General features: G+C 46.5%; 2 protein-coding genes across 4 annotated transcripts; one reads left to right on the forward strand and one right to left on the reverse strand.

Moving 5' to 3' along the window:
* Positions 1–470: 470 nt before the first annotated feature.
* On the forward strand, positions 471–8999 carry LOC121599338 (transcription elongation factor SPT6-like). Its single transcript, XM_041927075.1, has 4 exons — positions 471–1996; positions 4727–5165; positions 5540–5716; positions 8429–8999. The coding sequence occupies exons 1-4, from the start codon at positions 1777–1779 to the stop codon at positions 8928–8930; spliced, it is 1338 nt and encodes a 445-aa protein (XP_041783009.1). The 5' UTR covers positions 471–1776; the 3' UTR covers positions 8931–8999.
* A 4211-nt stretch (positions 9000–13210) lies between these two features.
* Positions 13211–23535, reverse strand: LOC121597762. 3 transcript variants are annotated; one of them, XM_041923854.1, is made up of 8 exons: positions 23284–23535; positions 18587–19077; positions 18310–18504; positions 18129–18226; positions 17715–18047; positions 14734–15048; positions 14218–14662; positions 13211–14145 (listed from the first exon to the last, which is right to left on the reverse strand). In XM_041923854.1, the coding sequence occupies exons 2-8, from the start codon at positions 18980–18982 to the stop codon at positions 13666–13668; spliced, it is 2262 nt and encodes a 753-aa protein (XP_041779788.1). In that variant the 5' UTR covers positions 18983–19077; positions 23284–23535; the 3' UTR covers positions 13211–13665. The 3 variants fall into 3 exon arrangements, with proteins under 3 accessions (XP_041779788.1, XP_041779798.1, XP_041779807.1); XM_041923864.1 differs by lacking the exon at positions 23284–23535 and adding an exon at positions 20405–20599; XM_041923873.1 differs by lacking the exon at positions 23284–23535 and adding an exon at positions 19899–19959.
* Positions 23536–25409: the final 1874 nt, after the last annotated feature.

The following is a 25409-nucleotide window of genomic DNA, read 5'->3' on the forward strand; positions in this document are numbered from 1 at the left end:
TCTTTCTGTCTAAATTACATTTTCTTCCAATTTTTATGTTGTTACTTTTTTATGTTCTTAACTTGTATGCGAATTGTACGGAACCATCTTACGAAAGTGGTGGAGAAATGACGTAAAACTATCGTTCTAGCGACACAGTATTACGTCTTCTTTTCTCATCTTAATTTCTTTCTGTATGAATGGCATCTTGTTGATTTTCTGTGGCTTCGCTTGGTTTCGATGTTATGTGTTTGCTTAGCTAACGCTGTACGTACTTTTTATTGTACTGTGAAACTTATTTTAACGACATCTCGATCGTTAACCGTCCTATGCTCAGGCTACTTAGATATTATATAGTTTTCTCCCTCCCCTTGCTATGTAACAAGAGGAGTGCTTTTCATAATTGATTTGTTTTTTGTTTTTGTTTTTAATTTTAGTGCTCTGTAGCATCATAAAGATGCTCGAATGATTCTTTCCTACTGTATTTTTATACTTTTATTTGAAGCTATCGTTTAAGAAGAACAAAACCTATATTTTGTACTTGGAATAATTTATTTGTCTACCCTGATTCCATCAAGCGCATTTTTTTTCTTAAACCGTTGCCCAACAATAAACAACGTGAGCTGGTGTTTCGAAACGCTAAGCAAAGTGCCTTCTTCTGCTCATGATTGTTCGCCGCTCTTTTTACTTCAGCGCTTCCCGTCCTATCCTTATGCTTATACTTCTTCAATTTTCCTTTTAACTCCTTTCATCTTTCATATTAATCTATAAAAAAAAGTGAAGCAAAAGAGCAAAAGCTAGATCTATGATTTAAATAGTTATATTACTATGCCTGTTCGTAAGTATCAGAGAGAGAGAGAGAGAGTCAACACTAAACAACAGAAAATGCATCGTTGGACCACGCAGTGTTGGTCCAGTGATGACAAAATAGTCGAATAGTTTGTACAAGCAAAAACTGGACTAGAAAACCACTACACCTAAAACAGGAGCTGTTCGTTTAACATCTCTAGTTACATGTTTATGACAACTCGCTTAACGATACGCGTGTGGTTTTTTTGTTGTTTTTTTGTTTTGTTTTCTATGTTCTGTTTCTGTACCATTTCTGTTCTATTTTTCCTGTCCGCCTAGTAACCAACTGCTCTCGACTTTGCGGTTAGAAAAATCGGCTCAAAGGCAGTAAAGTAAGCAAAGTTATATAAAAATAATAAAACAAACAGGCAAACCGAAGCAAGGCGAATGTTTGTTTATTAATCGTTTCGCTGTTATTGTTTTTTTTTTTTATATATTTTCGCCCAATCTTCTTCCGTTAAACTTTGTTTTTAATAATTGCCCTCTAGTCTCAGCTTCAACTCTCGAGTGTTGTGGATGTGTGTATGTGTGTATATGTGGTTGGCTGTGTGTTTTTTGATGTTGTTGCTTTTATTTTGGGGTATGACGATGAATGCGCTTCATATTGTCCGTTGCAGGTTTTTGAACAAAGAAATGGTGCAACTATGCATACATTCAGGAGTTTTGAATTGAATTCGATTACTAAACGTATTTGTATGTGTGAGTGTAAGTGTAAATGTTAGCAAATGTAAATTTTAAATCAATGTCAGTTGTCCTACAGAGTGACGCTGTCATAAATAGGAGTATGACAGTTGTCCAATCCGTTCTATGCTAAAAAGACAAGAACCATTTTCCAATTCGACCTACTTATTTTGAAATTATTTTAAAATACACACCCACTCACACACTCACACCAACACGCTACAGAAAGCTTGCTAACGGTTCGCTAAACTGCGGCGCGCATATCTCATGGAGTCGTCGCCGATGCGTACGATGTTGGGGAATGTTCGTTCTGTTCGCGTTTGTTTTTGTTTAATCACAAATACTCTAAATACGAGCCACACGTACACACACATACACATACAAACACACACACACACACATAGACACCAATGCAGCGTTACAGTTTTATGGGGGAAGGTATGCCTAAAAGCCAAAGACGTTGCCAGATTCCGCAAAGAGCTCAGAGGTAAGATTTCGAATTGTAGTACGAACTAACTATCTGTCTCTTCTGGTCGCTTCTTTCTTTTTGCACAGTCCTCCCCTTTCCTGCAGAAACGAGTAAAGTAAAACACACACGCACCCACTCATGTACACAGACTCGAATGTGTGCGGGCGTGTGGGTGTAACATTTTTGCTTGCCCAAGGTGTTCTGTAACTCAATAAGACATACTAACCAAACTGGTGTGCTTTGTCGCAGCTACTGTTTACTTATTTTATCTCACTAAACGCCTGCATTGCTGCTTTGGTATGCCACCTGCTGCCTGTTTTGCTGTACATTTTTTGCTTCTTAATATCTGCTCAAACTTGCTTGCCAAGGTGTTTGTGTGTGCGTGCGCTTCTGTTAATAGCTTGATTTACTAATAAAGCCCTCTCAGGACATAGTGGTAGCGTAGTATACGTCCTCCATTAAAATAAACCCCCAGTGCGTTTACTAAGCCCTTTATGTGCGGTGTTGTAGTATAACTTTAGGCAAATGGCAAACGACACTACAGTAACGATGCGTCACTGTAAAAAACGGTTGATAACGCGTCGCGCAGTTTGTGTAGCACGCGGGCTGATTGGCTTCACATCACTTCTTCCGTTAACTGTCTCCAACACCTGTGTCTTTCTTTTCACGTGTCCTCGAAACACCGCAAACGACTCGCCTCTTGTCAGATCATGTACCGACAATTAACACGTTGACGTCCGATGACATCACGGTTGCTCACCACCTCTGTTTGCATCCGATTTGGGCAGTTGAATGTTTCATTCTGGTATATGGAGATATGGCCAGCCGGTAAAAAAAGGTTCCCGGTTTGACTATTATGAATATTGAACCTTATAGTCTTGTTTTACGCGAAAATGACGCGAGTATTCAGTAAAAATGCAGCTCAATGTGTAGTGTCATACGCGACTATACTAAGATTAACAGTATCATTCTCGCTCGGTTGAAACGAAATAGTTGAAAACGTGCGGATCGCAAAGTACAAACGCGAACGTAATTGCACGGCAGAGTACATGTACAGGAAATCTTAAAGCAAATGTAAATAGCGAACCATTTGCATAGTAAATCACCGATCGAGTTCTCGACAGCAGTGTTTGCCACAGGAATGTGTGACAACACGCTGAGTGTGATCGATTGAGTGTGTGTGTATGTTTTTTTCCTTAGATGCCATCCTACTCATGCTTCAACATTCTAAGCTGCTGTCTGCTTTGGTGATTAAGAAAAATCAATATGCGCATACCGTATTGCTAATCACACATTTATATTTATATTTATATGGTAGTCGTACGATCCGGTCGGCTGCGCGCTGTTCAGCTGAGTGGAACTTGTTTGGATGTCATAGATTGTTTCTTTTCTTTTGTGGTGTACATCTTGCTGTAATGTTAATTACGAATTGTATTGTTATTTGTAATTGAAATGCCTGCTTTAAAACACCAGTAATACGACTCTACATACATAAAAACGCAATTAATTACATTCTACATTCGGGAGTAAAACTTACGCTTTTATGATTCCACTCAGCAAGGAAGTCTCTTTATGTGATAGTTTGCAGTTTAAATTGCTTCTCTTGCAAAGCGTTCTGGAGACGCAGATGTAGTCGTGAGGCAATAGGCTAGGCCTTGCATAAGGCAGGGCATGGGATCGGTTCTTATTGTAATCAATGACACGATCCTATGATTACACAAAAAAAACTATTCTGTTATAATTGACGATGTTTTGACTATAAAGGATACAATGTTTAAAGAGTTCTTTTAGAGTTATTTTCTCTACACCATGATATTTGCTATTTACGCTTCTATACAATCCTACAGCAGTGTTTGCACAAAACTGATATTGCTTTTGCTTTGGAATCGGTCTCGAAGTATAATAATTTTCCTTTCCCCCATCTATTACACCTTTTAAATGCTTCCCTTCATACACTTAGACTATAAAAATTTGCTTTAATGAACGTGTTTTAGATTATCAGTCAATTTAACTTAAAAGGCCAAACAGTTAGAACGAGTTTTACATCAATCGTAACGCTTTTATAATCTTTGCAAAGAGGACAATGTTAGAATAAGTAAAAAGTTAAATGAAAGCAAGTTAAAATAATGTAAAGAAAATGATTATTTTCCGACTCTTTCTCACAACTAATGAATAATATAAAAGTCATACTTGTCAAACGTAAAACTCCATCGAACGATTATTAACAACACGCAACTAGAATGAAACAATAGTATAGCACATTTGTGACGAAATATGAATCACGTACAGCGATCGGAAGCGATAAACCAAAACCCATATCCTAACAAAAAGGAACTAAACCACAAGGGGGAGAAAGTGTCGCCCATTAACCCATGCGCCAATTGATCGACAGACAAAAATCGGACGCGGACCCGAGTAGTTTGCTTCAGTGTGCCTTGAAGTCGGTGCATTGCAGGCCGGCCAGCAAGGCTCGAGCCTCTAGCACCTCCCCGGCCCCCCACCGCCCTATCCCTCTATTCACTTGGCCGTGTCACCCCTCACTCCACCTTTGCTCTCTTCCCCCGTCCTTACATATTACGCAGTTGTTTTCATTTGTGTTTAATTTCATTCTGTATTTTGTTTTCTCTTTCTCTCTACCTTCCCCCTCAAACCCGCTCCCACATACCCCCGCCATACCTTCCCTCGTTCCTCGTACTTTGTGTCTTGGTAACTTGCAACCCTTTGGCACCCCCTGGCTGTGTACCGCAGGATATCTGGAGAGCAATTGCCGCGGTGGCCGGGACGACTCGTCCGCCAGCGATGAAGGTGACCGTGAACGCGACACGGTGACGTTCTTCCTTGGCGGCTGCCCGTCCGCCACCAACCTGCAGATGAGCGCGCTCAACACGCTCAACACCGGCATCGTCACGCCGAGTACGGCCGCCGCGTTCGGGGTGTCGGTGGCCGGCACACCGACCGGGTACGGCAGCACCGCGACCACCAACAGCGCCAGCACCAACCTTCCCAACACGTCCAGCAGCATCGGTGGCGGCGGCGGTGGCAGCTACCCGAGCCTGTCGAACTACTCCGTCCCACCGGTCGGCCTCTATCCGGCCCTGCCGTCCTCGTCTTCGCTGTATGGGGCGGCCTCGTCGACCGGTGGCGCCGGCTTTACCTCCATCTCCCGCGAACAATCCGTCGGTGACAGGTAAGGATGCTCCCCTGCCGTATGCATGTCCCCCTCCCCCTCAATAGTTCCCCTCTTTCCTTCCCTATGTTATTCCTGCTGTATCGTTTCCTTTACGTTGGTGTACGTTCTTTGTTTTGAAATTTATTTATTTTTTTCTTTACTTTCATGTACGTGTGAATGCATTATCCGTTGTGTATATAATTGCTGCTCGGTCGCCGTTGTGCTCATCGCGTGTTATTCAACATATCATCGTGCGTTCTTTTTCTTGTGGCAACTTTCGATGTATCTGCACCGCGGACTTTTGTTTACTTGCACGATCTCTCGTTGTTTGCTGCATTTTTTCTTCAATTCTCTGTATACGTGTGTGTGTGTGTTTGTATGTGTGCCCACAGTGCACAAAGTTTGCTCGGCGATGGCGACTGCCAGGTGTCGTCGTCATCGTCGGTCACGCTGGACCGAACGGTGCTGCCGCGGGGGAAGAAGGCTCCGGCCAAGCTGCCCCAGGTCGTGCCGAGTACGGTCGGCAAGGCGCCGATGCCTCCGCCCCGCAAAACACTCTCCTCGCAGAGGTAAGTTTTCCGTTCGCGTGTCTCTCGTGCCTCCCCCCCCCAAAACAAGCATCATAACCCCAACATAGTCTCTCAGCACATTGGTCGATGATCGTAAAGTTAAAACGTTGTCCAAGCATTTCTTGTTCTTAAAAAGAAAATCTAACACACGTTTTTTTGGGAGATTCCAAGTAGGAAGATTGAAACACACACAAAAAACCCACACATTTATTCATTTTCTCCCCTCCTTTAATGCACGAGTGATATACAAATATTTTGCTTCGAGATGTGTGTTGCGCTCACCGTTTGGCGGGCGACGCCGTTTGTTTGAACTCTCTTTCAGACAGCAAAAGCTTCAGGATAAGAGTAGCAGTACGAATAGTAGCAAAAGTGATATAAACGACTCCCTGCTCAGTGTGCTGTAGTGAGGGCGGGGGAAGTGCAGAGCCGGCAATAGCATTCGGATGGATAATTTAATTTTGCTCATTAAGAAGAGAACAAAAAACGCCGTAAAACCCGAAAACACTGCTCCTCTTCAACTCTCCCCGCCTTTCTCTCTCTCTCTCTCTCTCTCTCTCCGCGTTAGAGGGGTGTTAGAGGTTCGGGTGCGACTTTGCAGAATAGTTAGAATTGTTGTCCTTACCGCCCAACCTCCCCAAACCAAGCAGGCAAATGTGGCGTGAGTTTCTTTACTACACACCCCATATCCATAGGCATAATTCGTTTTTACTCGTTCCGTTTTCAAATGTTTTGTTTTGTGTGTGTATTTGTAAATTTTAATTTCCCTTCCTTTTGCTAGCTGTTTTCGAACGTCGAACGGCTCTAACTGCTTGCGTTGCCCATACGTTCCATACATTCTGTCCCAAGCTAGAGCATTACGGTCCTGTTCCTTCCCTGTGCTTCCGCCTTGCGCTAGAGTCTAATTTTTGTTTTTATCGCTTCCATTTTACTTTTGACCGTTTCAATGTGAAACACGTGTGATGTTCTGGTCAGTCGCTGTACAAAGATCGAGCGCAAATTAGGATCGCAAAACGTAGACACACACACACACACACACAATCCTCAAATTCCCCACCCTAGAACTCCTTTGGACAGAGCAGAGTTCCGTTGTTATTTTTGGGTTTCCGGATTCGTTCAATTCCCGTGTAAATTTCGCTTTTGATGTTTTGCTGTTTTGTTGCTTTCAGCTAATATTTTATTGTTTAGTTTTTGCTGTTATAGATGGACTAGCCAGTCCCCCAAATAATTGCCAAGAAAAGGATAATGTGTATTATTTATTGACAGTTTCCCATGGTTGGTTGCAATCTTGTCAGCATTTTGAATAATTGTCACAAATTGTATTATGTCTTTTTAATTAAACCGTTACACTGCTCAATTTCTAGTAACAATGAGAGGACAAAAAAGGACTATCTCTTCATGTTTCTGATTTAATATTAAAGCATTTATCAAAGAATCTGAACGACGAAAATGAATCAAGCTATGAGGCATAAATTTGTAAATATGTTTGCTATAGCACAACTTATTCATAATATAAAAGCAACGTCAGCCATTTTAATTCTATTTTGAATACAGTTAAAATTAAAACGAAAATAAATTAAATAAAAACAAGTGCTATAAAACAGTTATGAGCATCACGTGATAATCACCACCGAAAACAATGAACATATCCGTGGCAGCTTGATGTTCATTGCTTGATACTCAATGAATGTGCGTCATGAACACGACGTGCGAGTCCTTAAGTCAAACCCGATACTCTGACTGACAAGCTGGGCTTTGTGCCGTCGCAAGCATAATCATGACTATTTCTGGCTGTCAAATGCTACTGTTTCAGTCACCAATACTGACGAAGTTCAAGTCAGGTCACGTACCCAAATGAGATGATCCGAGGTGAAATTCAAATAGTTGATGGACCAATCACATGCTTGATGACATTTTGTTTAGCACTCGAGTCTTGGTCACTCACTTGGTTACGACATTTTCTGTCGGTGATAATCACGAAATTCTTGGCATTTACTTGGCGTATGGTCCCAAGCAACAAAATGAGAATGGTTTCTCGCTCTGTCTGCGTTGATTCTCGGTCGAATCAAATAGAGCAAACCGAGCAACCAGAGAGCAGAAGGTGAAGATCGCCGACAGAAAATGTCATGACAAAGTGACTGACCACGCGCTAGATGCTAAAATGTCATCAATCATGTATAGGACACACCAACACTTCGGATTATCACAATTGAGTCTGTGACGCTGACTTCAATTTTGATTCCGTCAGATTTTTGTATGACATTGACAGTTACATTTTGCAGCACTGCAGAAAACATTCGTATTCGAAACAAACGTATGTGCAGCAGTCAAACACACATGCTCTATCGATATCCACTGCTAAATTTGGTTGCTTCGTTTTTATTTCGTTAGGCATATTAACCTCACTTTGATTTTGTAAATGTGGTGGTCCTTTGAATGGAGCAAAATGGACATATGTTTATATGAAAAAAAAAAAAATTGTAAAACCATTGTTAGAAACAGAATTTTAGGATTGACATGCTTGCGTACAGTGAGTAAAATAGTTGTAGAGGCTCCCTAAAGGCTCTTTTGTTTTTTTAGATATTGTCCAACGTGATACTACAGCTATGTTACTCATTGTATAAATAATTCCTATAAATATGTAAAAAAGCGTTATCATGCTCACTAATTAATTAATTGCTTCTCTTCACTCGCTTTTCCTTCTCCACGACGCAGCCTCTTTCAAATGGCCCGAGCTGATAGCACGGACCTGGTCGCCCTGGAATCCCCAACGGTACCTATTCCACCGTCAGCTTCAACAGTCTCGACGCCCGCGTCGTTCGCTCCGGGCGCCGGCGGCGGCGTCGTTGTTGTCGCTGGCAGCGCCGGCCCCTACCACCAGCAGCATGTGCAGCACCAGCTCCAGCAGCGGTTCGTCGACGGTAAAGTTCCACAGCAACAGCAGCAGCAGCATCAACAGCACGGGCCGGATCTATACCAGCCTGCTCGGCGAAACGGAGGCGGCAGCCAGAAGCCTGCGCCGGTGGCCCTCGGAGACCCAGTCGCTGCCGGCGGTGGAGGCGGCGGCAGCATCGGCTTCGGCGCCGGCGGCACCCTGCCCCAGCTCGACGATGCCGGCTCGACGGACTCGTCCCTGTTCGACGAGGACGTTAAGAAGCGCCCCCGGAAGCTGTTTTCTTTCGGGAAGCGGTTTGCCAAGTCGAAGAAGCAGCAATAGCAGTGGCAGCAGCAGCAGCAGCAGCAACAGCAACAGCAACAGCAACAGCAACAACATCAACAGCAACAGCTGCAGCAAGGACGCCAACAGCGCGCGGACGGGCGGGAACGTTAACGCTCAGCAACTGGACGACGACATGCCGCGGCCCGGCCAGCGACGACGCCGGCACCAGCGACGACGATGGTGGTCCACATCATCGCGGCAAGGGGACAGCAGCAGCAACAGCGGTTCCCACCGACGGACACCCATTTGACATAGTACTTCCGTTACTTAGGTTTTTAATCTCTACAGTTCTTAGGGCTAACTTAACTTAAGGCTTTTTACACAACCATACAAAAAAAAAAATCACACACACACAAAACACATCAACACTCGCACGCGGTACCGTATGCGAAATAGGAGGGGAAGGGAATGGGGAATACACTCGAAAAGGGGCAGCTCAGCTTGGTTAGCCGGGTTGTCTCTAAACACCCGGCAGCTGCGCGCGAGAGCGTCCCTCCGACACCAAACGGCTGCAGGAATCTTTGACCAATATTTATTGACTTTGATATATGTTAGGTTATGGTTTTGCTTTCTCCCGAGCTTGAGGAAGAGCGGTTAAGTTTGCTGATAGAAGCGGTAAGCGGAGCGACAAAAACAAAAAGGGAAAGAGTAGAAAGAGCCGCTTTTAGTTGCGTTTGTGTGTCTGTAGTCTTCCGCAAAGCTGTTTCCGACACGGAAGTAGCAAATAGTGGGAATGAAGGGGGGGGGGGGCATTAGAGCCACTTTTTGTTTGTGAATCTGGGGAAAAATGTAACGCCTCCTAACGATGAGGGGGCGGGGGATGAAGCTCGAAGGGAGCGAAGAATACACGTTTTTTTTCGTTTTGTTTTTACTCGCGCTCTGACACGGTGCGCGACATTCGGTACACTTGCTTTAATAATGTGAGACTGCCAATCCACGCACTTTTGTGACCGCGCATGTGTGTAACCGGGGGGGAATGGGGGATGCACAAGGGTAAGCGTGCAAGGCACGTTTGTCAATCCCGGCCGGTTGTGTGGTAGCCATTTTATGTAGATAGGAACAAATATGGATGTGCGCCCGTAGTGGAGTGGAAGGAGACGACGGGGACTATTTAGCCAATCGGAAGTCATTAGATAAAACAATGCAAACACACAAACACACAAACGCATAGCAAATCCTAGATAAAAATAGTAACATTGCGCACACGTATTAATATATACACTATACACTCAACAACAAAAAAAACAAACTTAAAACGTTATCCGAAAAGTCTGACCAAATTCTAACGGGAGTGAAGCAAAAAAGGACCGTAAAAAGGAAACTATACACAAACGGGCCGCTAAACGAAGCAAAACAGGTGGCAGGTGGCAAAAACGAACGCTAAAGTCAATAACTAATGGTGTACTGTGTCTAGTAGGGCGCAAGCAAAGGACAAACAATTCAACGGAAGGAAGAAACGCAAAAGGCGCATGGTTGAGGTTGCGTGTGGCGAGAACCGTACAAAAAAAAAACACCTCGTTGCTGTAGGTTTAGTGTAGTTTCGTTTCTGTTTTATACAACTACCTACTACTACCTAACCCCCCCACAACCACGGCCCCGATCTCTCGTCCCCATTCCCTTCGTCTCGCAGGATGAGCACCTGTCTAGCGACACAACGCAAAAGAGCACTCAGCTTTTTTTCTTAAGTATGGGACACGCTTAGCACACCGTTAGGATGCTTGCATGCAGGGTTTTCCAAGGGTTCTCATAGTTGTGGGATACTTCTTTGACTCTTTCCTATGAGAAGTGAATTTCATATGATGGAAATTGGAGTCTATGGCACCCTTGATGGACGGGCTCCTCGGAAATTCCTATTGGATTTGTCCAACAAGGGTTCTGTAGAGTCCAATTCCCATTACATTTAGTTAATTTTGCGTAAGAAGGAGTCAATAAAGTGTCCCACAGCCATAAGAACTCCTGGAAAACGCTGTAAAACATTAAGCTAGATTGTCTAAAGATTGTCTAGCAAAGTCGTTGGGGTTTCGTTTGCGCTTACTATCTCTCTCTTTCTCCCTGAACGGTTGCTTGCGTATTTGATACACGCAACGCGGCTATTTATTTATTGCATCAAACCCCTGGACTGTTGCTTTTTTTTGCGCGTACAAGCAATGATCAGCACACTTATTTGTTTGGACCATGGCACGTACGTTTTTTTGTCTAACATGGCGTTTTGGGATGTTTGTGTTTTTCTTAATTGTTCCATCCTTACGCTGCGGATCTGTCTTCGATGCTGTTGTTGTTTTTTTTTTTGCACTGTTCACAACAACAAAGGGACAAAGGCACAACAGGAATGCGCACACATACTTACCTTTACTTAATGTACGCACACGTATGGGGAATACCGTGGGGGAGGCTCTCTGGCACACCAAACACGTTGTGGACCGTAGCGCGGCCTGCAATGTGTCGTGCCGTCGTGATCTGTTTGTTAGTTGTTTTCTTCTTCTTTCTTCTCTTTTTCATCTTCTTTCTTTCTCTTCCAGTGTGTAACATTCCGGCATTATCGATAGTGAATCGTGTACGGTTTTGTTTTGTTACTTCTGATCATAACGTTGTTTACGCACGGTCCGGCAATGAAATGCGTCTTGCGTAGGGGTAGTGGTGGTGGCCTTTCGTGGGTGGTGGTGGGTTATTTTGGAGTGGGTTTTCATACACGCTCACACAAAAAAGGAGCTACACAATACTTAACAAATAGAATCACACATTAGCAGTCTGCTTTACTTAACAAACAAATAGAATTATAAGAAACGGTTAAAAAAACGGCGCAAGCGATTTTAAAAAGGCAAACGGTGTTTTTGAGGATTATCAAAAAACAAAAAAAAAAACGAAGGCAGATGAAAGTGAGCGATAAAACGACTTCACTCGTACGCGTGATAATGTTTGCTTCTTTAGACGTTTTGCGTTTGTGGTTAATTATTATTATTATTTTTTATTTAAATATTTTACAAGAAACCTCTCTTCAACGGTATCACGGGGCGCGCAGGCTCCAAACCCCTCAAAGGCGGCACACAAACAGGAAAGGTTTAGGGGGATGGGGAGAGAAGAGAAGTGGGAACAGAGGGCTACTAGGAGGCAAAGAAAGCAGTAACAGGTGTTGTGTAAATATATAAATAAATGAAGAAAGGTATTATTATGCATAATGACAATTTATAGAGCGTTAGGAGCATGTGGAGCACGAAGAGAGGATCCCAGGGCCACTGTGTCTCGTATGCCTTTACCGGCTTCCAGCCACCTCGCTCGCGAGGTCGGCGAGCAAAAGAAGAAGACGATTTGTCAAGAAGAAGGGGGCGACTGTTGTTGTTTTATTTTTAATTTTTTTTTATCTGTTCCTCGCACCCCCGCCGCACACCACCCGCGCTTGGTTTAGGGTACGTGGGTGTGTGTGCGCGCGCGTGTGTGTGTGTATGGTATAGGCAAATGAACATTATTGATAAAATCAAACTAGAAAAAGGCAAGAAAAGGATACGTGAGCGTAAAGTACACTCAAGCAACAGAAACAGAAGGAAAAGAATCACAAACACCCACACACGGACGTGTGCTAGCAGAAGGAAGTTGTGTATATATATATACATGCATACAAGAGGAGAGGAAAAACAAGATGGAAGAATCTTAAGTGGAAGAAGGTTGTAAACTGAACAAGAAAAGCAATAAAGAGAAAAAACACACAAAGAGAGACGAAAACAAAGCAAATGGTGTTGCACGAGTTAAGAAATAGTGGTGGAAGCTCGGAATCGGATCTGATTCCGGTTACGTGCTCGAAATTAATTCCGGAGCCGATTTCGAAGTCGATTCCGGACCCGATTCCGGTGTTGATTCCGGAGTCGATTCCGAAGTTGACTCCAGAGTCGATGCCGGAGTTGACTTAGGAATTGATTTCGCGATCAGAATCGGCTCCGGAATCTAAATTGACCTGGGAATCGCAATTTGCCCCGGTATTGTAATAAAGATTGACTCCAGAAATGGAAATAGCTCTGGAATGAGAACCAATTTCAGAAGCGAAATAAGTCCGGAAATCTGAAATCGTTTACATGAAAATGAATCGTTTACAAGTATATTTTGATTCTTTGCGGCTATCAATCATCATTTGACCCAAACGCCTTTTCTTCCGGACATGCCGCAACCGACTCCGATTTCGGAACCGATTTCGATTCCCGAATCGATTCTGATTCCGGAATCAATTCCGAATCCGGAGTCAATTCCGATTCCGGATTCGATTCCGATTCTGGATCCGATTCCAATTGCGGATTCGATTCCGATTCTGGATCCGATTCCAATTGCGGATTCGATTCCAATTCTGGAACCAACTCTGGAGCCGATTCTGGAAACTGATTCCGGACCGTTCTATCCGGAATCGATTCCAGAAAACTTCGGAGCTATCCGGAATCGATTCTAACAAAAACTTCATTTTTCCCATCACTATTAAGAAAAACCAGAAAGGCACGGAAAGAAGAAGACACCTTGTTAAAAAAAAAACACTAAAATAGCACAATGTGTTTCGCTTGTCTCGTTGCACACGAGCGCGTAGCCGTAAAGGCGCCTCCTAAGTTAAAATCCTAACCTCCTAAGATGCTCTCCTCCTTGCCGCATCCTCCCCCTTTTCGCTTTGCGTTAAAATACAACTGCCTGTGGCCCGCGACGAGCCGTTTGATACGTTTGGCGTCAATGTCGTGGCGCCACGTGACATCCTCCGAGTGCGCTAACACCTGGGCACGGACGCTTGCTGTTGGCCGGTCGCTAGCAGAAAGCTGTCCAGCGATACGGACTTCCTCGACCCGACCCCGCTGGACGATTCGGCGATTTGTTCAGTGGCCGCGGTGGCGTCGGGTTCGTCGCCTCCCTCCGGCTGGTGATGGCTGGTCGCGGACGCGCTCGTGCCGACGGGATCGATGCGTTCGCACAGATTCTTGATGCGCTTCTTGATCGACCGCCGGTGGCTGTCGAGCCGGCGGCCCAGCCCCTCCAGTGCGGTCGCGGTCGTCGAGCGGCCGTCCAGGTCCGGCTTGGGGCTGCCGGAGGCGTGTCGGTGCGTCAGCCGGCGCCACGAGCCCTGCAAATGCATGCGCTTCAGGTGCCGCCACAGGCTGCGGTGATGGTGCTGCTGGTCGGTGGCGGGGGCAGGCAGGGACGAGGAGGATCCGCTCGTCGGGACGGTCGGTATCCGTTCGGCGACTAGTATCTGTGGCGAACGGGAAGGAACAGGAGTCTCTCAGCTATTTCCCTCTCGCTTTTGGAGTTCGTTGTCACTTACCGGCTCGTAGATGTGCTCCTCGCCGTAGGATTCGTGGCGCGCGGCAAGCTGCTCCCGCGACCCGTCCGTTCCCACGCTGTCCGTCTCGGTGCCGGCCGCCGGCCGCCGCTGCTGTGCCGAGACGAACAGATAGTTGACGTCCTCGTAGTCGTCGTAGTTGCTGCAGCTGCGGGCCGTCACCGGTCGCCGCTCGGTGACGGTGGCCAGCTCGACGCCGTCCGATATCTGGGGCAGCGAGACGGACACCTTCCGATTGCCGCCACCGCCACCGTCGCTACGTTCGCTTCCGTCCGGCGTGGCGGTCGTCGGGTTCAGAGTGCGGGCAAGCCGCCGGGATCGCTTCGCCCGCACGTCCACCACGGCGTAGATCGGTTCCGGCTCTAGTGCCGGGCACGGCCCACCGACATCCTCGTACAGATGCGCCTCGCAGGCGACGGCTGGGAAGCTGTAAATAGCCAGTCCAAGTGGTTTCCTTTTTACACCCACTCTACCCCAATGCAGTACACGGGACCTTACCTTACCCCAGCCGAGCTGGCACTTCTGGCCGTACCGTCCAGGGTCAGTGCCGGCTGCCGCTCGCTGAACATGCTGTTGATGCGACACACGTCCATCGACTGGCGGTGAGCTTTGCTCCAAACGTCCTGGTGCAGTCGAAAGATCTGCTGCCTCGGACGAGCGGCACGTACCAGCCCTTCCTCCTCCCCTTCGGGCCGGGATCGTCTGGGAGCGGCCGGTGCCACGACGCCCTCTTCATCCACACCGTCGAAGCGATCGGCACCCTTCGTCTCGGCAGCGGGAGCGCTCGATTCGCCGGCAGCAGACTCCGGCCGGCTGGCGGGGTGTGTTTGATCAACGAGCGAGAACAACACGGAGAGACAACAGATTGAGGGATGTACAAATATAGCATGCCCACCCCACGCTTCTTTTATTTGTTCTATTCCCCAGCATGGCTCGGCCGGTTGCCCTCCAGCTCTCTCCGGAAGTAAATAGCGAGAGGGGTGTAAGGTTGCGTTGCTGCATGCATTTTTAAGTCATAGACCGAAACAGTACGACGATGAGAGCGGCCAGGATTGACAGACTCCAGCCTACAGTGATGGCGCTTGCAATGGGGGTGACCTTTTTTTTTCTTTTTTGAGCCACTTACAATATCCGTTGCCTTTCACTTCAAATTTTTCAACACGTTGAGGCCAAAACTAAACATCCCAACAATTTGCTTTAATTGTGTATCCGTTTAGCTCGAATCATATAAGTTCCAAGTAGACAAGACAAACCAATAAGATTGCTTAAAACCAATTGCAAGGGGAATAAAAACAGGATTCCAAGTAAATTCAGTCTCTTATAGGAAAAGTCAGTCAACTATAATCGAAATCGCCCGTAAACAGAACCTAATATTAGACTAAAACTATGTCCATCTATTAATCTCTCCACTTTAAAAAAAAACATTTCGAAGCATTTGGAGGAATTTGTTTAAAAAGGTACAAAAACGATACGTGTTGCTGCTTTGTTGTTGCTGGAACGGAATGTTTTATTTGGACAGCAAAAAAGCGTCAGCAACGGATGGCTGTGGCAGTAATTGTCTCAAGATTTGCACTATACTCGTTAACGATGGATGGACGGGAAGCTTCACGGCACGGACGCTTAGGTTCGTCCTGTAAAAGGAAAACCGTACGTAACGACGATTGGTAAAGTAGTTTAAAAATTTGAATTGCATTTTGAAACTATTTAACTGTTAATTTATGATTAATAGCGTAGAATTTCTCCTTAAAACAAACTAAATGCTGTGTAATAGGCGTTTTACACCGAGCATCAAAAGCGGACAGATTAGGCAACGGATATTGGAAATTCCTAAAAAAAAAAAGAAGGTACACCTAGAGCAATTTCTACCACTGTAGCTGCACAACAGTCTCGCCCGGCTTCCTTTGAGGCGGAAAGAAACCAAAGTACTCGAGTGAGAGAGAAAGACGGCGTGCACGGATGTCGAGTGGCGCAGCTAAGGGATTTCCTAAGTGTCTGGATGGACTGGAACGGTTAAAAGATAATGTTCGCCTCCCTTGTGTCTGGTCGTTTTTGACTATCTTTCGATGTGAAGTGGCTATGCGAGGTTATGCAACCGGAAGCGGCGGGGAAAATCGGCGGGGCCCGATTTATGGAAATCGTTAGCCGAACGAGTTAACGAAACGATTAGAATGTGTGTGCATCATTAGCAAAGCGGTATAAAAATAACGAAACCGCAGCAGCAGACGTTTCGTCGACTTCCGCCAGTTGTTTTTTTTTTTTTTGGTGTGTAAGACCCACTATTGCCCCAAGGTCAGCTGGTCCGCAGTTTCGTAGCCGTTAGGTTCTGATTGAGTGATTGGCCGGGTTGGGTAACGCCGCAGCCAACAGCCGTGTAACGAGGTGTTGCAAGCGGGCGTCTAATCTCGACCCGGCCCCAGACATTGGGGCAACTTTACGCGTCGTCTGCACAATATCTCGTGTGTCTGTATCGATCGATTATAAAAAAAAGCATTCGGGGCTTTTAATGCCTCGTCACGGTCTGTTTGCTTTTCCCCCGACGCTGCCCGGGCTCTCTGGGTGTGCTGTGTGCTCCGATGCACTCGTCGGTCATCAAACTGAACCTTTTCATAGTCATAGAGAGGGGAGATGCCCTTGAAGAAGTGGCGCATGCGACACGTCCCGGCTCTGGGTGTAAGTAAAGATCCAAACCCCCCCCCCCCCCCCCCCCCCCCCGAAGGCTCTGCGCGCTGCTAGACTTGGCAATTTGGATGAAGTTAGAGGACGGGCACTTAGGGGGGGACGGGGCAAGCAAGAGCAGGGTGCGGAAGAATTTACAAAAAGGCGCTAAAAAGGGGGAAGCACTGTAAACACGCGCAAAGAAACAAAACAGAAGCGGTGTGGCTGTGTGTGTGTTTTAAAAGGGCATATGTCGCGTGGTTCCTCCCGTGCGCAACCAGCTCCTTCCAGAAGGGAGTTTGCAGGCTGTGCAGCGTTTTCTATTTATAAAAGAGCATCTCCATCACGGTTTATGTTTATGTTTTGTCGGGCAGATTGTTTACTGAAGAAACACGAAACATGGCACCCGTAGAGCGGTCGGAATCGTTGCTTCCTGGATTGATGCCACTGGAATTGGGGTGGTGTTGCCGATAGCGAGACGTAGCTTGTCCGCCTCGACAGAGAGCAGAAGCAACAACACAGCGCGCTACACGATACGGCGCCTGAACTTGAAGTAGGTCACTGCTCGTACGAGAGGCTTTCGAGCTGTTCCATTATTTTTAGTCACACAAAACTCCCCTCTCAATGTTTCGACGAGTTCTTGCGCGCAGGGTCTATGACATTAAGTACCATTGGCAGAGTAGTATAGGACTTCATTAATCTGGAATTCGATCATCCAGCAATGAATTCTGAAATTCCTGAATGATCTTCTGAAGAACATTCTCTGGCATTGCGGGTTCTGTAAAGTAATAGAAGGCGCACACATGTACGCAGCTGTTTCTTACCCACTATCGCCCTCATCTCCACCTCTGCTGGTCATCTGCGCACTGGCCGCTCTTGACTTGGACGGGCTATCCAGTCCGGTGAGGCTCCCGCTCAGCACGTGATTGTTGTTGAGATCATCCTCGTCGTTCGATTCGTGCACCTCCGGGTCCGGGAAGATGCGCGGTGGCTTCGGTGGCCCGGACCGCACCAACGGTGGCTGAGGGGCCCGCTTCTTGAGTGCCAGCGTCGGTCCGCCCAGCCGGCCAACCGGCCCGGCAAATGGCTGGCAGCTTAGGGCCGGCAGTGAGTAGGACGTCAGCGGCAGCGTGGACCGGTGGAGTCCATTATGTAAGCTGCGAATATGCAGAAAAAAAGGGAAAGCAGGTGTTTGCAGGTCTCTGTGGCAATGGTTTTCGAGGGGCCACAGAGCTTACCTGAAGTTACGGTCCGTGCCGTGGCCGCCGTTCGCCACGGTGAGGCTGTCCAGCAGGGCCATTATCCATTCGGAGCAGCTCCGGTGATCGTCGCAGCGCTGAAACGGGAGTTCAGACACAACACGGGGCCACTCAGCAGATCTACTACCCTACCACACTACTACACCTCCAGGCTACTTACGAATGTGTACATTAGCTTCGAGTTCGTTTCGATGGTGAAGCGCGGCCCAGTGGTTGGGATGATGATCGTGCCCGGCACCAGGTTGATGATGTCCTTGAACGGGGCGAGCTTCTTCTCGTAATCGTCCCGGGACGAGTACGACAGCAGCAGCTGGTTCTGCAGGATGAAGAACAGCTTGCGCCAGCCGCCCATTTTCTAGCAACAGCAAGGCGTGTATAGATTGGAGAGTAAGTTGGCCTTCTTTCGGGCATTCGCGACACCTGCTCGTACTACTCACGTTTCTTTTCTTCTTCAAATAGCCGCACATCTTCACCACCCCGGTCGAGGAAGATGTGGAGGTGGACGCTGTGTCGCCCACCGTCGACGGTGCCCCGGCTCGGCCGAGCGAGGAGGAACCTTTCCCGTTTGCCGCGCCTTGTGCTGTGGCCAGAGTTTCGTCCAGCGGCGCACCCGGCTGGCCAGTGGCGGTTGAAGTTGGCGTAGGAGTTGGTGGTGGTCCAGATGTGGCGGGGTCCTCGGTGCGCTCGCCGGACGCTGGACTTCCATTGCGGACGGCTCCCTGCAGCGGCATGGTCTCGCAGGCGAACGTTGCCGGTGGTGATGGCGACGAACCCGCAACTGTTGCTACCGCTGCTGGCGTTTTGGTAGTCGTCATGAACTTCTTCATGTTCATACCGTCGGAGGTTGGCGGCTTGTGGTGGTGATGGTGGTGGTTGGTAGTGGTATATTGCTGTGCTGGGCAAATTTGTCAATTGGCCGTATCAGCACCTGGAAAACAAGCAATGTAGCGATCGGCACAATGTTAGGGGGACGTACGTGACCCATGGCCAAGACATTCCAAGCAGTATTGGGAGCCTAAACGGCATCTCAAAGTTCAGGAAAACAGTCAATTTGCTACAAACAACCAACGAACGAATTTGAACAAAACAACAACAAAAAAAAAAACCTCCCGACCGACGACGATTAAGGAAATAGTGAGGCATTACTAAATTGTTCATTATTTCATCGTTATTTTCGCCTAACCTAACCGCTTAAAAAGCGAATTCTCTCTCTCTCTCTCTCTCTTTCTCACTCGGGTCCGCTATGTTTTATATGCACGATGTGTGTATGCACGGCGCGAGCAATTTAATTGGTTTTGCTTCGATGCCGTTATTCACCACTCCCACCACTGCCCTACCGGGACCATCCGGGGGTTTGCGTGCAAGAGTATGTTTATGCAACGACCATCCAACTCCCGGACTCCCTCCGTGCCCCGTCCGGAGCCCATCCCAAAAAGGTAATTTTTGGGCGCTTTCCGAAAACTGTCCGAAAATGGAATCGCTTTTCCCAACCCTCCCCCGTCGCTTTCCTCTTCCACTTCTCGTGGTCTACTTTGCGTGTGAGGAAAGGGGGGGGGGGGCTTTGATTTGATTATTTTACACCCTCCCGGCCGCGGGAGTTTCACTTTCAGCTTTATTGATGAGGCGTTTGGCGGCATGACGTGACGTGATGACGCCGCCGTAGAATGACGATGCTTCCCCGATCGCCCGAGAGGGAAAGTGTGGCCGGGAGTTGGACATTTGCGAAAGGGGCGGGAAACATAATATCACCTGATACACATACGCACGCACATAAGTTACATTTCAACAATGGTTTTCGTCATCGCACGAGCTGCGTTGGCACCTGTCCACGTGGAATAGCGTCCTCTCCAGAAGCACCCGGCAGAAGACGGCTTTAATGTCTTTTTGTCTTTAGTTATGCCACCGCGTGTACGTGCCCGTGATCTTATCTAGATTAGCTCCGTCAGTCATCAGCATGCTTCTTTGCGAGCAACTACAAAAAAAAAACCCGCTTGCGCCGTCGTTCATTCACCCTGGCGTACACACTGAGGCGTAGTTAGAGCTGCGTGTGTTACATCGAGCTGTACCAGCAGAGAAGACATTGCGACATTTCAATCCAGCAACCTTTTTTTGTTGCGCTGCATGTGCTTCAGTGCACAGCAGTTGACAACCCAGAACGATCTTCACCCCAGGCCAACAGCACAACAAATAACACAAATCAAACTACCGTGGCGGCGTGGAGCCATCTTTTTCCCAACCCAAAATAACATCAGTACCCAGCTCAGCAGCTTTCGTCGGTCTGTCCTCCTTTTTTAATGCATTGTCCACTTTATTCCACACGCAAACACACGCTAAACAATTGGCACTTTCTACTGGAAGACTCTCGGCCTGCGGCCGTTAGGCACAGCACACGTCACACAACAGAAAGGAGCAGGACGGATCACGGTGTGTAGTCCGCGCAACAGCCTTTCGTCTGCAGGTGCCAGATTTCTAGGTCTGCTTTCGTTTGCACTTCACGTTGACACCTTTCTTTTTTTTTTCGTCACTCCGCCATACCAATGGACGGCGTACGTTATTAAGGTATTTCAATTGCAGGGCTATGTTTATAGCGAGGGACACAGGCACAAACACACACCGTTGGACGATCAGCTTTAAGCCATAGAGCCTTTCCTTTCCTGGCCAAACTGTCCGGGGAGATAGTACAGCAGGTTTGAGCATTTTAGCAAAATAAAGTGTTTATTGTACTGTGGGACTTTATTGCTGTCGTAAAACTGTGGATGTATTATTGATTGAATTTAATGCTATTACTTTTTCCTTTGATTGACGTGTTTAAGACCGTCGCGAATGTCGCTAGATACACGCTGTTGATTGCAAACATTTCAATATCCATCTGTTTCTGTTCGATTGTAAGCGTTAGTGGCTGTTTACGCAAACCATCATTTTCCATCACAAATCCAAGTTTGTTGAATAACCGGCTTCGTCAATGCTAATGTCACCTAATGATTGCTGTACGTAAAATAACATCCCTTTCAATCTGTTAGCGAAGGCCGTAGCCCCCAGAAAGCTGCTAAAAACTAAAAAGTTGTTGAATCACAATCGCTACATTTGTAAAACAAATTGAAATTCGATTTTTATGTGAACCAACTCGTGAACGTTCTTCCTGTGGAACCTCCGGTCTCGAAAGATGTGATTTGCTAGTTGGTTTATCTCTGTTGGCTCTTAATAGAAATCAAGGCTGAAGTTTACATTTTTATTGGATTGGATTTGAACCTTGTGGATCATTAGAATTGTTCCGCTTGAAACTCAACATGAGACACTATTGGCACAACCAACATTTTGGTTTAACTCACCAATAAAATCGTTTGAGAACAAGTCATTTATAATACATCAGCGGGCATAAAACGAATTACAATTCTTATAAAATGTAATGAATAATGATCCTTTTCTTTTTTTCTTCTTCTTCTTCTTTGACACAACAACCGTTGTCGGCCAAGGACTGCATATACCACTAATGGGCTTGGCTTTTAGTGACTTATTGATTACCATAGCAAAATAGTCAATCCTACGTAGGGGAGCACATTCCATTCGGGGCTTGAACCCATGACGGACATGTTATTAAGTCGTACGAGTTGGCGCACCCAGCACGAGACTGGTCCATCCTAGGACAAGGAAAAATAACAAGTATCTTATCATAGTCCTTGATTAGCACAACAATTATACTTCGTTGTAGCTCTTAGGCACTAATGGGCTTGTGTGGTTTTATTTGCTGAACTCCTTGTCATCAGGGGAGTTAGTCCTGCTATTGGGAAGATTTAGACCATACGGTACTAGAACCCATGACAGAAATGAAGTTAGGTCGCACAGCTTGACGGCCAGCTTTCAATTACCATCCAGGAAGATTCTCGGTCTAATTTCTACAGCTGGCTCTGCGGAGAGGAAAATGAAGGTCTCAAGTGTTTTGAATGCCAATGAATCATTCTCAAGATGTTAAAAGGTAATATTAGCCCTGCCGTACTAAAGGGCTTAAGTAGGCCTAGGCCGACAGAGATTATTGTACAAACTAAGAAGAAGAACCCTCAAGTGTATTCAGTAGAACTTAGAGTGGTAGCGATCGTTTGATCGTTTTGGACGTTTTGGAAACTGTTCCTAATCTAATGTAGAAATGAAACATTACATAATCACAAATGTGTTTTTGGGAAGAAATTTGACATCGCCTAAGCAAGTCCTAAAAACATTAGACTGAGTATATAGAGGGAGTACGATGGATGTCTAAGGTAACAGACTTGCTGCATAATGAATCCCAAGAATGTCTAATGAGACAGAGTTAGAAAATCGTTCTCTCATTTGCTTAGCCAACGGACCAATATCTTTAATATCAGATCCGAGATATTCGACTTTAGACACCCCGAGGCAAATGTTTGAAGTAAATCTTCGAGGAATAGGTTGATCGATGCTTTGAGTCGTCCTGGAGGCGTTTGATCGAGCGGTAGCGTGTAGTTGTGGTTGAAGGCTATCCAATCTTCCTAGGGTTTAGGACTTACAGCATTTCCCGCAAACATCAATCGGTCGACGTCAGCACAAAAAAAAACAAAAATTGCACTCAACTGTTCAGGTCCAACCTAACACACAAACGCGCACAAAAAAAATCACTCACGCTAACGTTTTAGTTGCATGCAAATGGAATGTGATGCGATGGCTCATCATCTCCACTTTTTCGTTGTTGCTGTTTTTTTTTCGCATTTAAGCAATCAGTTCGTTAGACCATACCGTGCCCCGAACCGCGCTTTTGACGGAAAACCAGCGGGCTCACCAGCGGAGATCACGCAAACGAGCACACATACACATTAACCCGTATTTCACCGTGCAGCGTAACACCAGTGCCCAGCAGCACATACACACACCTGACCACACCTGACCTCCCTTTTTCTTCTCCCTGCCGGCACACCCTCTCACCCCACACAAACAGCGCACCGTTCACCGTAAACAAAACAAAGCGTGCAGCAGCGCGCAAATGGCATCCACGGTGAATTCACAAACCGAAAAAAGACACACACACACACATACTGGCTGGGGTCCGACGGGCGTGAAAAGGAAAATCGGCCTTTTTCCATTTACCCCTATCTCCCTCCTCATCTCTTTTTTGCACCAAACTCACCTGCACTGCACGATTTGTCTCTTTGCTGTCCCGCCAGATGAACTGAAAGGGGGAGCGTCACCCCTCCAGAAGCGTTTGGGGGCGCATCTGCACACAAAAAAAAAAAAAAAAAAAAAAACAACAACTACCGCCGAGAACGTGACGCTCGTGGAATAGAGAAGATCTCGTGAAATAGATGTGTGCGCGCGCGCGTACAGCCTTAGCCGAGCCCGAGCAGCACACGCACCCACGAGCACGTGCTTGTGCGGCGAACCTACGAATCGCACTGGCGCGGCACTCTGCTGCGTGGAAAGCGTGGAACCGTGCGCGCCACACACGAACGCTCGCTGTACACACACACACACACATACGCACGTAGGTTTTTCGGGGGTAGGAGGGGGTTGGTGGAAATTTTTTGGACGAATTGTTTTGCTTTCTCTGTTTTGCTCTGACCAGGGGAGGGCGAGGCCGCCCTGCGGAGACTGGATGCCTGACTGACAGTGACTCTGAGGCTCACCGTCGGTTATGGGAGGCAGCTTTTTTGTTTGTTTGTCCCCTTTCGGACGTTTGGAGGGAGCGTCTGGCTGACTCTTCTAACCGCTGTCGGGCAGTAGAGGGAGAAGATGAACATGCCCCACATGAATTTCCCACCAAACGTCATTGAAAGCGGCTGGCCAGCAGAGTGGGTTGGGTTGGATGGGGACATTGCATTGCTCCAGTTTTAAAACGCTTCCGCGTCTATGCTTCTTCATCTTCTCCAAGTCAGCACTCGAACTTATGGCTTATGGTTTTGAAATTGTGCAACATTTCAAGTTGTTGGAAATTTGAACATTTTGCGCCAAGCTTAAGGGCCGCCATTAAGAGCTTCCGGATGATAGCGCCTAGAAACAATTTACCGGCAGCAGCAGACTCCGCCACCGGATGTACAGTCGGTTGCGTGTCGCTTGTTTGCTGTTGCTGTTGCTGTGTTGTTCTGCTGATGTTTGCTGCTCGGGTGCTTTTAAATCCGGCGAGGGATTCTAGCGAACGGCACAGGGGGCGCTACAATCTCCGCGCTACGGTACCATGCGTTGAACTTTGCCACTCGCGTAACCTCGCAAAGGGCTGTCGCGCAGCGTGTGTGGGAAGCCGCGTGCACGGAAGTGCAGAGCATTACAAAGCGGCGATCCAGTTGCTTCTATTACGTGCCATTTGACCTTTTTTTTGTGTACCCCTTCCAGAGTGTAATACGTACCAGAGTTTCTCAAAACAACAGAAAACATTGCTTTCTTTGTGTCCAGCGTTGTCCGATAGGACGTAACATCAACCTAGGATGAAAGAGAGATATCCGCAATGTAAAAGTTCTACAATGTTAAATTGTTACAATATTGGAGCTCATTCTGTTCTTCTGGTTGCTACCTTGTGCAACTCTCAAGCTCCTATCTCATACAGCTTGGCCTCATTAAGTCATAGAGCCTTTCCTTTCCTGGACAAACTGTCCGAGGAGATAGTACAGCATGTTTGAGCATTTTAGCGAAATAAAGTGTTTATTGTACTGTGAGACTTTATTGCTGTCGTAAAACAGTGGATGTATTATTGGTTGAATTTAATGATATTTCTTTTCTCTTTGATTGATGTGTTTAAGACCGTCGCGAATGTCGCTAGATACACGCTGTTGATTGCAAACATTTCAATATCCATCTGTTTCTGTTCGATTGTAAGCGTTAGTGGCTGTTTGCGCAAACCATCATTTTCCATCACAAATCCAAGTTTGTTGAATAACCGGCTTTGTCAATGCTAATGTCACCTAATGATTGCTGTACGTAAAATACCATCCCTTTCAATCTGTTAGCGAAGGCCGTAGCCCACAGAAAACTGCTAAAAACTAAACAGTTGTTGAATCACAATCACTACATTAGTAAAACAAATTGAATTTCGATTTTTATGTGAACCAACTCGTGAACGTTCTTCCTGTGGAACCTCTGGTCTCCAAAGATGTGATTTGCTATTTGATTTATCTCTGTTGTCTCTTAATAGAAATCATGGCTGAAGTTTACATTTTTATTGGATTGGACTGTGGATCGTTAGAATTGTTCCGCTTGAATCTGAATATTAAACTCAAAATTCTGTTCTCATTCTGTTCTGATGGTTGCTGGCTAGTGGAACCG

This window comes from Anopheles merus, chromosome X (assembly GCF_017562075.2).
Source record: "Anopheles merus strain MAF chromosome X, AmerM5.1, whole genome shotgun sequence".
Lineage (NCBI taxonomy): Eukaryota > Metazoa > Arthropoda > Insecta > Diptera > Culicidae > Anopheles > Anopheles merus.